We start from the raw sequence: 15232 nt of genomic DNA on the forward strand, positions 1-15232 counted from the left end.
TACATGTAGTATATTTTATCCCAATACATGCTGTGGAGCATTCTCATTTTGGGAAAGGTGTTATTACCATTCAGAAGAATTCATGAATTTTCTTTTTTGTCTTTCTTTTCCCCTCAGTACTGTATTGGCAATTGCTGGAGAAGATTTTTCAATTGTTGCTTCTGACACCCGATTGAGTGAGGGGTTTTCAATTCACACACGGGACAGCCCCAAATGTTACAGATTGTAAGTAAATATTTCTAAGGACACATTCTCAGCATCTTGTGATGATTTAATACTGCAGGAGATTTCACTTCTAAATGACTTGTTTCATGAATTTTTAAATTGCCTGTTTGGAGCTTAGCTTGCATTTTTGTTAGGAAATTGTTTTCTAATAATTCAGTATGTTGTCTTCATGATATTTGCCATATCTAGGTACCAACAGTGCTTTTGGTAACTTAAATATTTTTTACCTCAGCATCTTATGAAAAATTTCAAATATACGACAAAGGTAGGATAATTTTGTAGTGAACACTCATACACTATCACCTAGATCTTATCAGTATTTTATTATTATTACTTTATTATACATACTTTCATCCTTCTATGCATCCATTAATATGTTGAATTTTTTTTAATCACCTTAAAAAAGAAAATAACCTGAAACATTCAATTTAACCATATCGTAAGCAGTTATATCCATGGTTCACAGTTTTAATGGGGTGCTTATATTTTTTCTAAAACATAAGAATATAAAGTCATGTGTACAGGGGAAGAAAGCCTGCATAAATTACCTAAATGCATCTTGCATGTTAGCAGTGGTTTGTATTTAACATTTTTAGACACAGTTAAAAGTGGTGGTTACGCCTACGTTAGTCCACAAGATCATCTTAACCTTGAATTGTAGCAGGAGTGGACTGATGAGGTTCGGGTCCTTTGGGTGGGCCTTGCGGTGCTGCAGGGCATGAGCTAGCCCACATCTTTTTTTTTTTTTTTTTTTTTTTTGTGGTATGCGGGCCTCTCACTGTTGTGGCCTCTCCCGTTGCGGAGCACAGGCTCCGGACGCGCAGGCTCAGCAGCCATGGCTCACGGGCCCAGCCGCTCCGCGGCATATGGGATCCTCCCAGACCGGGGCACGAACCCGCATCCCCTGCATCGGCAGGCGGACCCCCAACCACTGCGCCACCAGGGAGGCCCTAGCCCACATCTTAACCTCAAGAACAGTAAACTTGTCTTCATCTTCCCAGTTCCCTTTCTGTCCACTTCTGTCTTTTGATACCCCTTTCTCTTCTCCGATTGGTAGTGTACCCATGCTATAATTTTTTCTTCTAAGTTGTAACTTTTATGATTTGAAAGTAGTAACGTCATAAATAAAATTTAAATACGTAATTTGATATATATTATCCTTGTGCAAGATTCTGCTCATCTCTGTAATGTTTTAGTTTGTGTGCTGCCTAAGTGAATGCCCTTTTTTTTTTTTTTTAATGAAATTCTTCCCGTATATAGAGACAGAACATTAATGACTTCCTGTGTTCCTGTCACGCATCTTTTGCACTAGACCTTACATGCAGTTGAATTGCCTGCGTGCCTCTGATCCCATGCCCTTTGGGGCTGACCTAGAGCCAAGTCTGCCTCTTGCCCACCTGTTTGAGACTTACATTTCCTCTTTATTCTTTGCATAAAAACGCCTCTTCATTTATGTACCTGGCTATTTGGCGAAAGCATTTTTAAGCTCAGATTTTGTCCTACCCTCTTGGTACTGTCAACTCTTCTTAGTAGTATAGGCAGTGAAGCCTTGTGTGTATCGGGGGTCTTAGGCTCAGTGCAGTGCGGTTGGTTATGGGGGTAGATCAGGAAATGCTGGTGATGCCCCTGGACGTGCCAGTGGTCTCCCCAGCTGGACAAGGATGTTTTGTATGAGTCATTCTTATATTTCTGAGAGGAAGGGTATCATGTGGCCTCTGCTGATTATCTCTTGATGAGATTGGTTTGTGTTTCCTTATACATGTCAAGACTTGGGAATTAATTTTTGAGACATAGATGTACCAAAATTTTATCAGTTTCTCTCTGGTGGGCATTTGGGTTGTTTTTGTTTGTTTTGTTTTGGAGAGCCATTAAAATAATATGTATACTTACACACAAGTGAACCTAGAGTATATCTTTGCAAACTTGCATAAGTATGTTGACTGGATGAATTTCTAGCAGTGGAATTATTGAGTGAAAATGGTGTGCAGTTAAATTTCTACTAGATACTGTCAAACGAGCCTTCTAAAAACTTGCATCAGTGTATACTCTTTACCAGTATCTGAGAGTACACATTTCCCACTACGTCACCAGCATTAGGCATTATTAGTCTAATAGGTTGAAATCGTCTCTTATTTAGATACGAATTTCTGATTGGCATGGAGGTTCTTTTATATGTTTACGGTGACTTGTGTCTCTTTTTATGTGACTTTCATATAAGTTACCCATCGTTCCATTGTGTTTTTTTTTAAATTGAGGTATAATTGACATATAATAGTTTCAGGTATACAACATAATGATTCTGTATTTGTATATATTACAAAATGATCACAATTAGTCTGGTTAATGTCTTTTACCACACATAGTTATGGCATTTGTTTCCTTGTGATGAGAACTTCTAAGATCTACTCTCTTAGCAACTTTTAAATACGCAACACAGGCTTATTAACTGTAGTCACCATGCTGTGTATTGCATCCCCGTGAGCCATTGTGCTGTTAATGCTTTTCATATTTTTAGGAACCCTTTGTAGAATAAGGAAATTAAAATTAGACTTTGGTTGTATGTACTACAAATATATTTCCTTAGTTCTTTTTCTTTTTCTTTTTGGCTATGCCGAGCGGGTTATGGGATCTCAGTTCCCCGACCAGGGATTGAACCTGGGCAACAGCGCTCTCGGTTCTTTTTTTTTTTTAAACTTTGTTCATTGTATTTTTATAGAAGTTTTAATTTTTTATGTAATAAAATTTATAAAGCTTTTCTGTGTGGACATTGGGTTGTATCATATGTAAATTGGCTGCCCTCAACCTAAGGTTGTAAAAAAAATTCAGTCATGTTTTCCTTAGTCCATTCATAGTTTCATTTATTCTTTTGAGTGACATGTTGGGATACAGGACCTCCCCACCCCCCGCCTCCCCCCAAAAAGAGCTAACTAAATAGTAGTTGTCCCGTTACCATTTGGTGAATAATGGGAACGGGAGTTTTCAATTTAAAATTACCCAAGACATGTTTTCCTGTACTGTCAAACCAACTCCGTTTCCTGAAATGTGTTTTTTTTTTGGTACAGAACAGACAAAACAGTCATTGGATGTAGCGGTTTTCATGGGGACTGTCTTACCCTGACAAAGATTATTGAAGCAAGACTAAAGGTAGATGCTTTTGTATATGTCTACACTGTTGAAAGCTAATAACAGTTCTTTAGATTCTTTTAAGCATACATCATGACTTGCTCAGAATAGCTGGAGAAGAGCTAGTTTAGCAGGTGAAACTAATCTATCCTGGAAATGAAATGATAGTGGTAATGCAGCATCATCAAAGTAGCATAATGTGAAACTACAGCAAGTTCCTCCTGTTAAAATATATGTACAGTATAAAGTAAAGGATTATCTGCCTTTTTTGAGGCAGACGGGGAGGGGTTTCTTCTGAAGATACTCTTCCCTCAGAAATGAAACAAATCGATTTCTGCAGAGGAGGCAAGCTTTTAGGCCGAAGCTTGGTCTGGAGCCCCGCCAGCTGACATGCTCTCTTTAATAGCACTGCACTGTTAGCAAGGGCAGGCGAAGAAGGGACAAACCAGCTGTTTGGGCCAGAGGCACAACCTGCGCCATTGTCACCTGCCCCTCAACAGGCTTTAGTTAATAGCTAGCTGAGGAAGGAGATTTGACGCAAGGTGGGTGAGGGTGGAAGAGACAAAAAGGGTGGTATTCGGAAGAAGTAAGAACGCGACAGACTAAGCTGTTGTACAGTTTTTAAAGGCTGACATTGCCTGCATGTCTTTTGTGGGAGCTGGGGAGGCATAAAGAACAAAGGAGTGCTGACCTGAGGAAAGCAGAGGCCCGTCTGGATTCTGATTATTGTCCGTATGCATTAGCAGTGTTTGCTGCAGGTAGTTTCAGGGGGAATAGGATAGGTGTAATTTGGACTGTACTAAGATGGGCTTTATCTGTAATAATAACCAGTAACTACTCTTTTCTTAGTTGGTAACAGTATAGGGTTGGAGTAGGGTTCTCAGTCACCGTATGTCAATATTCAGAAATATAGCTCTGTTTCTTAATCAGTTATAGCCTGCTGACATTTTTTAAACTGCTGATATTTACAGTGTCAATACTATATGCTGTTAATTTTCTTATTTAATTTTGTGGGCTACGTGTCGTAATTTTTTAATTAGTAGTTGGTAAGTCCAGCTGCTACATGAAGAAATGAGCCGGGTTGGTCGCGTTCTGTTTTGCCTATTTGTGAATAACCCTTAAGATTATGAGTGGTGTCACTGGAGTATGTGATGAATTTGTTTAACTGATACTTGCCTTTTGAATGTGTAGAAATGATTTCATTCACTATTTATCAATTATTAACATTTACTTAAAACCTATTTATATTGAAAGCTTTAGTGACTTATGTTTATTGATGTATTTGTATGACTCCTAATGCATATTTTATAAATGGCATTTAGAGGACAAAAATAAACATGACATGGAGAGTAGTGTTTTGTTAATAAAATAAAACAAGCAACAGTGAGTTCAACTCAATGTACAGTCCTTGAAATTTTTCTTTCATATATTATTGTGTAAATGGTGAGGTGAATAAATGTTGGTGCTTGGTTTTGAAATGAAATTAAGAATTTTCTTTATAACTGTGGAAAAAATGTTTCTATACACTGATTTATCCAAGTAGCTCATTTCTCATCTTTCTTCAGTATTTGTCATTGTTTGATTTTATCGTACTTCTTAGGTTTCTCTTTAGAGATGTAGCTGACAAATTGGTGAACTTAAGTTTATTTTATTGGATAATTTGGGATGCCTAAGGATGTAGTAAATCTAAGATTGGAAATCACTGTATAAGATGCTCTTTTGGATACTTCTGTTCTCCATGGTAGATGCTCTAAGGATCAAGACCACTGTACTGTATTCACACACAGTAAGGGTGCTGCCCTCAGATCTCACAGGTATCTACTCTGCAAAGGGAGGGACTTATATCTGAGTCTGATCAGGAGTTAGCATAGCAGATATCTTCAACTTTATGAGCCATTTGGTTTCTGTGGCAACTGTTCAACCCTGCCCTTGTGCAAAAGCAGACATAGACAATATGTAATGAATGAACGAGACTGTGTTCCAGTAAAACTTTATAGGAACAAGTGGTGGGCTGAACTTGGCCCATGGACTTTCCTGACCACTGTCTGTTTGCAGAGTGGAGAGCTGGATTTGGAACATCCTCTCCAGGTCGCCTCATATGCTCTGTTTGTGTATATTTGCTCTTGAGTTAGCAGTGCCTGGGATAAGGATGGCATGGAAAGTAGTCTTCAAACCAAAGAGCTGAGGGCAAACTTAGCATTCTTTCTGATAGGAGTGTTTGTAGCCCCCCAAAATGATAGGACATAATAAAGTATTATTTTATTTTAGTAGTACTGTGTTGTTTGATCATGAAAGAAACAGACATCCTTTCCCATTTCACCAAGATAGGCTTTCATTCTTTTCAATTTACTGTTCATTGTTCTAGGCTTTCATATATTCTGCCTCTACATGCCTGTTATTTTTGTTAATAATTGCAGATGTATAAACATTCCAATAATAAGACCATGACGACAGGGGCGATTGCTGCAATGCTGTCTACAATCCTGTATTCTAGGCGCTTTTTTCCCTACTATGTGTACAACATCATCGGGGGACTCGATGAAGAAGGTAGGATGTTTTCCTTCTGGATGATGAATAGGGTGGCATTTCTTAGATGTGTGTGTTTCCAACCAGAGTTGAAAAGAACCGGATACCCTGTTGCCCAGCAACTTCATTTTCTCATAATTAAAGCAGTGAAGAAACTGAAGCTAGGGCTTCCCTGGTGGCGCAGTGGTTGAGAGTCTGCCTGCCGATGCAGGGGACACGGGTTCGTGCCCCGGTCTGGGAAGATCCCACATGCAGCGGAGCGGTTGGGCCCGTGAGCCATGGCCGCTGAGCCTGCGCGTCCGGAGCCTGTGCTCCGCAACGGGAGAGGCCACAGCAGTGAGAGGCCCGCGTACCGAAAAAAAAAAAAAAAAGAAACTGAAGCTAAAAGGGAAATAAATGATTATCCAGAGACACACAGCAAGTGGTGTATTAAGTGAATGTTGGGCAGTCAGTTGTTTCACTATTTTCTCAAGATCTTGCATGAATTTGATAGTATATTTAGCATTTTAATCTTACAGAAAGAAACCTGATTTGAGAAGCTTGACCGAAGTATGATTCTAAGTAAGACAAACATACGTGACCTCAAAAGGTTTTTTTGAAAGTAATGTGTTAAAGAAGTGCATTTCCACCAGTGTTTTTGGGTCATTTTTAAAATCCCTCTTGGATTTTCTGTCAGAGTCGCACCATGAGGGCCAGGGAAAATCAGCATTGTTACTTGACATTTCCATGCTGTTTTTGATCCAAAGCATGGATCAAAGGGCAGCAGTGTTTTTCACCAGGTCTGATTTGAATTGACTTTTAGTTGCTTCCAGAAATCAAATATAATCTCCCAGGACAGATCTGTGCTGCCTTTTAGAGTAGTCCATTGTACAAAGAAGTTACAGAAATGTCTTGGGTATCATTGAAACAAGTCTGTCTTTCTGAGAGGGAAGGTTTCTGGGTAGGATGGAGTCAGGTTCTTCTCATCTCCTTTCTAGTTTTTACTCCTGTCCGTTTCTGTTCCATGGGTTTTTTCTTTGTTCTCTCTCTCTCTCTCTCACTCACTCACTCACTCACTCACTCTCACCTCTGCCCCTCTATGTGACCTCTGGGAGCATTCTGATCATTTTACCTACCATGGTTTATATGTAGACAAATTAGGTTGACAACAGTTTTTTCAGGCTTTCAAACTTGCTTGAAAACTAAGAGAAAATATAAAGCACAGAAATGGTACATAGAAATTAATTACACTTAACCTGGGTAATTAAATTCTAGCTACAGGTTAGCTTGCCTTACCCAGCATGCTGGACACTTCTGGTGCCTTTTTTGACTTCATTTATGTCTGACTTGAATGTCAGGTTAATAAATTCTGATTTTAGCAATATTAATAATAGCTACCATTGAATTTCAGCAGGCCAGACAATGTCCTTTGAGTTTTTCTGAGCGTCAGACTAATTGGAGAAACCTCATGTGTACTGAATGGCAGAGCTAAGGCTTGGATCTGTTTGACTTCAGAGCCCTATTCTTTGATTTCCACGTGATTACACTCTTCCTTGTTTTGGTGGTATTCTCAGGCGTTTCTAACCTTTTTTCCCCCCCCTCTAATCTTGTCTGGTTTGATTTGATTTTTATTCCTTAGAGGAATTTATGTGTGTAGTAAAGCAGTCCTTTGCCTTCTTTTTGTGTTTCCCAGGACAGTCTTCGGCTCTTTCACCCGTGCTTTCCTCTTTCTTGGTTTATTTCCTTGTTTGGTGGTGTGCATCTCTAGAGAAATTTCTGAAGAAAGGAACAGGAGACCTTTTTGAGTCTTCGTTTTTTGAGTCTTTTCTTTATCCTGGTGTTCTGAAAGGTTACAGCGAGGCTCCTCGTCCAGAGTCCTTTCTCGTTTATTTTGTCTCCTCTACCTTCCTCTTGCCTCTCCTCCTCCTCTCCCAACCCTGCCTTCTCCACAGCCACCTGGGTTATGATCCCATAGTTTCTCATTTTTTCCCCTGCATGTTGTCCACCTGTTTATTTTTTTGTTCTGCTCTGAAGATTTCCTCAACTTCAGTGCCTCATTCTTTACTGAGCTTTCTGTTTTTGCCATCATTAATTTCCAAGAGCTTTTTCTTATTTGTTAGCTCCTTTATTTTTAAGTATCCTGTTACTGCTAGATTTTTTTTCGTACTTATTTGAAGTTTTCTTGTGTTCTCTGCATTTCATCCAATTGCTTTTTTTTTTTTTTTTTTTTTTTTTTTTTTTTTTTTTTTTTTTTTTTTTTTTTTTTTTGCGGTACGCAGGCCTCTCACTGTTGAGGCCTCTTCCGTTGCGGAGCACAGGCTCTGGACGCACAGGCTCAGCGGCCATGGCTCACGGGCCCAGCCACTCCACAGCACGTGGGATCTTCCCGGACCCGGGCATGAACCCGTGTCCCCTGCATCGGCAGGCGGACTCTCAACCACTGCGCCACCAGGGAAGCCTCAATTGCTTTTTTTTAATGCATAATTTGATAAGTTCGGAATATGTATATACCCACTGAGACAATTTATTCCTTTTTTAAAATTTTATTTATTTGTTTTTATTTTTGGCTGTGTTGGGTCGTCTTTGCTGTGCGCGGGCTTCCTCTAGTTGCGGTGAGTGGGGTCTACTCTTCATTGCAGTGCGTGGGCTTCTCGTTGTGGCTTCTCTTGTTGTGGAGCACGGGCTCTAGGCGCACAGGCTTCAGTAGCTGTAGCACTCGGGCTCAGTAGTTGTGGCTCGCGGGCTCTAGAGCGCAGGCTCAGTAGTTGTGGTGCACAGGCTTAGTTGCTCCACGGCATGTGGGAAGAGATCTTCCTGGGCCAGGGATGAACCCCTGTCCCCTTCATTGGCAGGCAGATTCTTAACTACTGTGCCACCAGAGAATCCCTCAGATGGCTTTCTTCATCTTGTTTATTTTTGGCTGCTGCCTTCTACATTGGAGGTTTCCTTCAAATTTCTTTTGAATTTTGGCTGCCCATTTGTACTGAAGATTGATAATCAAAATCTGGTCATAAAGGTCTGCACTGAAGGAGCACATCAGCTCTCCATTTAACACTTCTGTTTTTGTACCTGCCTTTTACCCTGTCCATGCTTAAGCCTGGTGCCTCCAAGTCCAGAGCCTCTGCTGAAGTTTTGAGATTTTTAATTTTTTTTAATTTTTTTATTTTTGGCTGTGTTGGGTCTTTGTTGTTGTGCGCAGGCTTTCTCTAGTTGCAGCGAGCAGGGGCTATTCTTTGTTGCGGTGTGCGGGCTTCTCATCGCGTTGTCATCTCTTGTGGCGGAGCATGGGCTCTAGGTGCGTGGGCTTCAGTAGCTGTGGCTTGTGGGCTCTAGAGTGCAGGTTCAGTAGTTGTGGCGCACAGGCTTAGTTGCTCCACGGCATGTGGGATCTTCCTGGACCAGGGCTTGAACCCGTGTCCCCTGCATTGGCAGGCAGATTCTTAACCACTGAGCCACCAGGGAAGTCCCTGTTTTGAGATTTTATTTCCTGTCTTTTGTGTTGGTGGAAGTGGGGCTCTGTTCCTGTGGAGACCCTCAGGACACTGGGTCAACAGCTGACTTTAGCACACAGTCAACAGCTATCTACTTTGACCTCTGTGCCCTTACCTCTCCAGTTGCAATCATGCCCTCTTTTAAAAAATTTTCCCTAAGTTAATGAGGGCTTTAGTTTTTCTGTAATGAAAACAATAATGCTTATAGAAGTCAAATAGTACTGGAAGATACAAAGGTAAAAGTAGTAATCCCCCAAAGCCTGTCCCTAGAGATAATTACTATTCAACTTCTAGCGAACATGCTTTTAGATATCTTGGTGTGCATACGTGCTTGTACACTACATAAGTAGGATGTAGTCTATACGTTTTTCTGGGACTATACAGTGGATGTATTATCACTGAGGTAGTTTTATGCTGGTGGATAAAGACATGCATCATGATTTCAGGCTGACATATGGGATAGAGTGGCACCATAGTTTCCCCACCAGTCTTCTGAGGGTTATTTAGGTTGTTTCCAGTTTTCTTAATATAAACAATATGACAACTCCTGTACATACAATTTTGTGTATTTCTCCGACCCAGCTTATCTCCCTGGAAAAAATTCCTAGAAGTCAAGCTTCTGGGTCAGAGGATATCTCTGTGTTTTGCATCCTGCTGACACCATGGGCTTGCCCTTCAGAAAGAGGCCTCCTGCACTCCACCAGCAGGGGTGTGAGTACCTTCTTTGGTTTTGGGTTTTTTTGGTTCTGTTTTTGCATCCTAACCAGTATCTGAATTTTAACACATTCTACGTGTTTCCTAGTAAATACTTTGTTGTTTTAATTTATATGTATTTTTTGTTTATAGAGGTTGGGTGTCTTCGTGTTTATTGCCCTTTTCATTTCTTCTTTGGAGACTGACCCATGTGTTAATGTTTGCTTATTCCCTTATTCGCAGGTTAGTCTTTTTCTTACTGATTTATAAGAACAGCTGTGTTAACCCTGTGTAATGTATGTGGTAGATACCGTGCAAGAGTGTTCTTGGCCTCTGACCTTTTGGGATGTGTCTTTAGCTACACAGAAGTTTCTGAGTTTCATACAAATCTGTCAATCTTTTCTTTATGGTATTGAGTGTCTTAACTTTGTTAGAAACGCCTTCCCCATCAAAGACTTACCTGTGTTTTTTTCTAGGACTTGTCTGGTTTTATTTTATTTTTTACTTTGAAATCATCGCACTTTTTAAGAATTATTTTGATGAGGAAAATCACTTTATACTTACAGTCAAGATTCATGCCTTCTGCACTCATGTTACAGATGTCTCTTGCTTTTTCTAAGGGAGTCTTTGAAGCTGTGGTCTTGGGTATATTCCACTCTTCTGTTTTCCTCAAAGCTGTTGTGTGTGGTTTTCTGAGATTGGTTTACCCTTGGGTAAATCTTTTGAGCCTCATTTTACCTGTGGCCTATTGGCCTCATGAGCGATACAGCTGTTCTTTTGGCTTTATACCTCATAGCGCTTCTTTATGTGTTGAAGTTAGTGGCATTGCTCGCTGTGACCTTGTTTCTTGTTCTAAGCTCGCTCCCAGCAGAGCACTTCTCCAGGTTCTTTCAGGTGCAGCCTCCTCAGCCGGGTTAGGGTTACGGTTATATCTCCGTAATTCTGCGGTGGGAAAAATACACACACCTAACGTTGGTGTTGGCGGTTGTCCATGGTAGTAAGAAGATTATCCTTATCTCGCATCTCCCAGAGTAACTACTGGAGTGTTTCAGTTACGGCATAACGTGTTTTAAAAATCAGTTGTGTCGGGCTTCCCTGGTGGCGCAGTGGTTGAGAGTCCTCCTGCCGATGCAGGGGACACGGGTTCGTGCCCCGGTCTGGGAAGATCCCACATGCCACGGAGCGGCTGGGCCCGTGAGCCATGGCCGCTGAGCCTGTGCGTCCGGAGCCTTTGCTCCGCAACGGGAGAGGCCACAACAGTGAGAGGCCCGCGTACCGAAAAAAAAAAAAAAAAAAAATCAGCATAAATGATAAATGATCTGTAATTTCTCACACTCAGAACACAGTTGTTTTAAAAGGCCTTTTTAAAAATTAGTGACATGTATTCTTTGTAATAAACTCAATACCAAAGCATATAAAGTGATTCCCTTCTTTTCTTGTCTGTAATCCCACAAAGATGAGTAACTACAGTTTGCTTATTAATCTTTCCATACGTTTTGTGTGTATATATAAATGTGTGTACAGTTTACTTAGTGCCTTTAAACAAAAATAGGACTGTACTCTACATAGCACAGAGCTCTTTATTTTACATTGTCCTATGGATGTGTCCCACAGACCTGTCTTCCTCTTCCCAGTCTGCACATTGCTATAATGACATACCATTTTCTGCTAATGGATTTGGTTGCTTGTAAATTTTTGCTCTGTAAGAGATACAGAAATGATCTTGTACATATTGCTTTGTGTGTTTATGTAAGCATTACTTGTAGGTAAATCTTAATTCTGTAAGTGAAATTATTACTGGGTCATAGGGTACGTACTTTTTCTCTAGTTGCGGCGAGTAGGGGCTACTCTTCGTTGCGGTGCGCGGGCTTCTCATTGCGGTGGCTTCTCTTGTTGCGGAGCATGGGCTCTAGGCGCGTGGGCTTCAGTAATTGTGGCTTGCGGGCTCTAGAGTGCAGGCTCAGTAGTTGTGGTGCTCGGACTTAGTTGCTCCGCGGCATGTAGGATCTTCCCGGAGCAGGGATTGAACCCATGTCCCCTGCATTGGCAGGTGGATTCTTAACCATTGCTCCAGAGAATTCCAGGGAAGTCCCTGGAATTTTTTCTTAATTAAATTGATTTTTTTATGGTGCTGATGCTAAAGACTGTGCTTACTATTAGTTTAAAAATACACAGTAAGTTTTTTATGCTTCTCACATTTAGCACCAGGAAAATCTTACACTTGTGTCTATACTGCAACTACACCAGTTAGTTTTTTAGGAATGTTGTGAAGAGTTTGGTGCAGAACTTAGAGCAGGACCTGTGATTGTTAACTAGTGAACCTGTGAGACCACATACATAGTGGGAGCCACGGCGTGGTAATCGGTGATGGTAGCTTGAAGAGAGCATGAAGCTCCTGGTGGCAGACGCCATAGTGGACAGGAGTGGGCAGGTGGGCCTCCGATTGTATTCTAAGGGGAGGGGAGGGGAAGGGCAGGCTGCACTTCTGAAACTTTAGCCAGGTTGATAGTCCATTTTTTATCACATTTTGATTAGATTTATTTTTACCACAATTTGGGAATGTGGTCAAGATGCATCCTTATGGAGACTGTTTTCTTCTTTAAGGGAAGGGAGCTGTGTACAGCTTTGATCCGGTGGGGTCCTACCAGAGAGACTCCTTCAAGGCTGGAGGCTCAGCCAGTGCCATGCTGCAGCCCCTGCTTGACAACCAGGTAATAAGACTGCGTCCAGGGGGTGGTGGCATTCACACGAAGTGCCTTTCTCTGCATTCTCTTCATTAGCTTAGGGGAGTGCAGAAATCAACGCTTTTTTGTAATTAGCTGCTGAGCTTGCTGGGCTGATTTGCCCCACCCAGCCTTCTTGTCTCTGTTCTACTGGTTCTCCTGCTGCCGCTCACTTCCATGGCTCCAGCTTCTTCCCTGTTCTCACGGCTTTGAAGGCGCTTCTGTCTACAATGGTTGGTCCATGTTTTTGGTTCTCCTCTTGCCATTTTTACCTGAAATCATGAAAATGCATTTCTCCCCCAATCTCACCGTTCCTGTGTCACCTCATTTTGTATTCTAATTTCCAAGTATATTTTTAATTTGCCCCCTTTTCTGTTACTGCCGGCTACGTTCAGGCTTGCCTGGCGTCTTGCCTGGATCATTGTGTTTATTTCCCAACATCCTTTTTGCCTCCAAGCTTACTTCCCTGTTTCATCCTTGCTTGTCTAAAATGTGTTATGTAGTTACTTCTGCTTATTGCTTATCTGCCTCATCTCCTGTCACTCCATATTCCACTCAGATCCTTGAAATGACGTGCCTTCCCATCTCCATCCCTTTGGAGATACCACAGCCTCCATCTGGAATGTTACTCCATCCTTTAACTCGTTTATCCTTTAGCACTCCTCTACTCAGATGTCTTTTCTGCTGAAGCCTTTCTTTTCTTCTCCCAGGAGATTTAGTTATGACAGCTTGGGGCTCTCCTGCCTCTATTTTCTTCTTAGTTTCAGCAGATTCTGTAACGATAGTTTGCTTACCTATGTTCACCCCTCTACTGCGTGCTTCTCAAGAGCAGGGGCTTTGTCTCCGTGGATATTTGCCGGGTGTTAGGTATGTGTAATTCAGCCAGGGCTGGAAATATTTCAGTTGAGGGACATTTGAAGGTTGCGTGATGTATTCATTCTGAACCCTGAGACGTGTGAAAGCTTTGGGGGAGACTGGACTGCCTTTGTATGGTCACGTGATGCCTCATCCAAGTTTTCTGTCCCATCAGGTTGGTTTTAAGAACATGCAGAATGTGGAGCACGTCCCACTGTCCTTGGACAGAGCCATGCGGCTCGTGAAAGATGTCTTCATTTCTGCTGCCGAGAGGGACGTGTACACTGGGGACGCGCTCAGGATCTGCGTCGTGACCAAGGAGGGCATCAGGGAGGAGACTGTGCCTCTGCGGAAGGACTGAGTCCTGTGCCGCTGTCCTTGATCAGTTCAGAACTGGTTAGGTTTGTACCTTGGAACTGTTGGACTGATCTGTTTTATTAAAGAATAAAACCCCAAGCACTTATTTTGTTATGACTTGTTTTCTTCCAGGACAGAACTAGGAAGTAGAATTTCTTTTTCCTTTCGTTTTCTTCATTCTTCCTGTATTTTTCTGTCATCCAGAGCTATTTTTGTATTTTAAGGATACAAAATCTTTTAGCTTTCATCTGTCTGGAAAAGTGCACTGTTTTGATCAGCTTATCGTCTTATGGTAGTCAGCCCATCTTACGAAGAGAGTGTTTGGAATTTATTTAGTCCACCCAGCTTGCCTTGAAGGGCAGATTACCTTTAAACCATCTCAATTTTATTAAGACATTAATGGATATAAATAGAATATGTTAAGATTTATCATCCCTGGGATTGTTAAACAGTCTGGAATGACTGTTTTGAAGGAAAATCTTTAAATCAACCAGAATAGAAGAAAATTGTAAAAGCAAATAGCCCTTTAAACAGACTTTAACCAGAAATCTGGAATAATTTTTATAAACACTTTGGAAATGTTAAAATTGATACCTAAATTTCGATAGAGTTTTTGTTTTAGAACTATTAAGTGCATTTTGACTTCATCAAAATGGGATGGAGTCAACATTGGATGTTGGAGTAATTTTCTTGATGTCGAACGAGTCAAATTCTGTGCTACGTAGCGGTGTGATTTGCCTCGCGGCCACTTTTACTGTTGACCTTCCATGAAGAATTTAAATGATCAAAACCCCGTAGAGGATACATATTTTAAAATTTGCTCGAGAAGTATTTGTCGAATACTCTGTCACAGGCACCAAGGATGCAATGGTGGCATCTCATTCGTTTCTCTTACAACATCACAACTGGAAACTAGACTATCCCATTCCAAGTACACATTTGTCGTCTCTATTATACCAGTTATCCAGAGACACAGAATCAGTAGGATACAGACGGAGATTTAATTATTGGTAACTGGCTCACACGGTTATGGAGGCTGAGGAGTCCCGTTTCCTGTGGCTGCAGCCTTGAGACCCGGGAGCAGGGGGGTGGGCATGGGTTCCAGTTCGAGTCTGAAGGCCTGAGACCAGCAGAGCCGACGGGGTGAGATCCTGTCCCCAAGGATGAGGGAAGACGGCAGTCCCAGCTCAACAGGGAGCGAGAACAATTGGATGACGCCCACCCCAACTGGGGAGGGCAACAACCTCCTTACTCAGTCAA

The 15232-nt window shown here is 41.5% G+C and overlaps 1 protein-coding gene across 1 annotated transcript in view; it reads left to right on the plus strand.

Moving 5' to 3' along the window:
- The window catches only part of PSMB1 (proteasome 20S subunit beta 1), a 17799-nt gene extending 3725 nt beyond the window's left edge, over positions 1 to 14074 (plus strand). Inside the window, exons 2-6 of the mRNA XM_082633435.1 lie at positions 118 to 225; positions 3288 to 3369; positions 5766 to 5895; positions 12642 to 12748; positions 13791 to 14074. Coding sequence (XP_082489561.1) covers positions 118 to 225; positions 3288 to 3369; positions 5766 to 5895; positions 12642 to 12748; positions 13791 to 13976 — 613 coding nt within the window. The 3' untranslated portion in view covers positions 13977 to 14074. The remainder of the gene's footprint in view (positions 1 to 117; positions 226 to 3287; positions 3370 to 5765; positions 5896 to 12641; positions 12749 to 13790) is intronic.
- The last annotated feature ends 1158 nt before the right edge of the window (positions 14075 to 15232 follow it).

Source organism: Mesoplodon mirus, assembly GCF_964341445.2.
Source record: "Mesoplodon mirus genome assembly, chromosome: 10".
Taxonomy (NCBI): Eukaryota; Metazoa; Chordata; class Mammalia; order Artiodactyla; family Ziphiidae; genus Mesoplodon; species Mesoplodon mirus.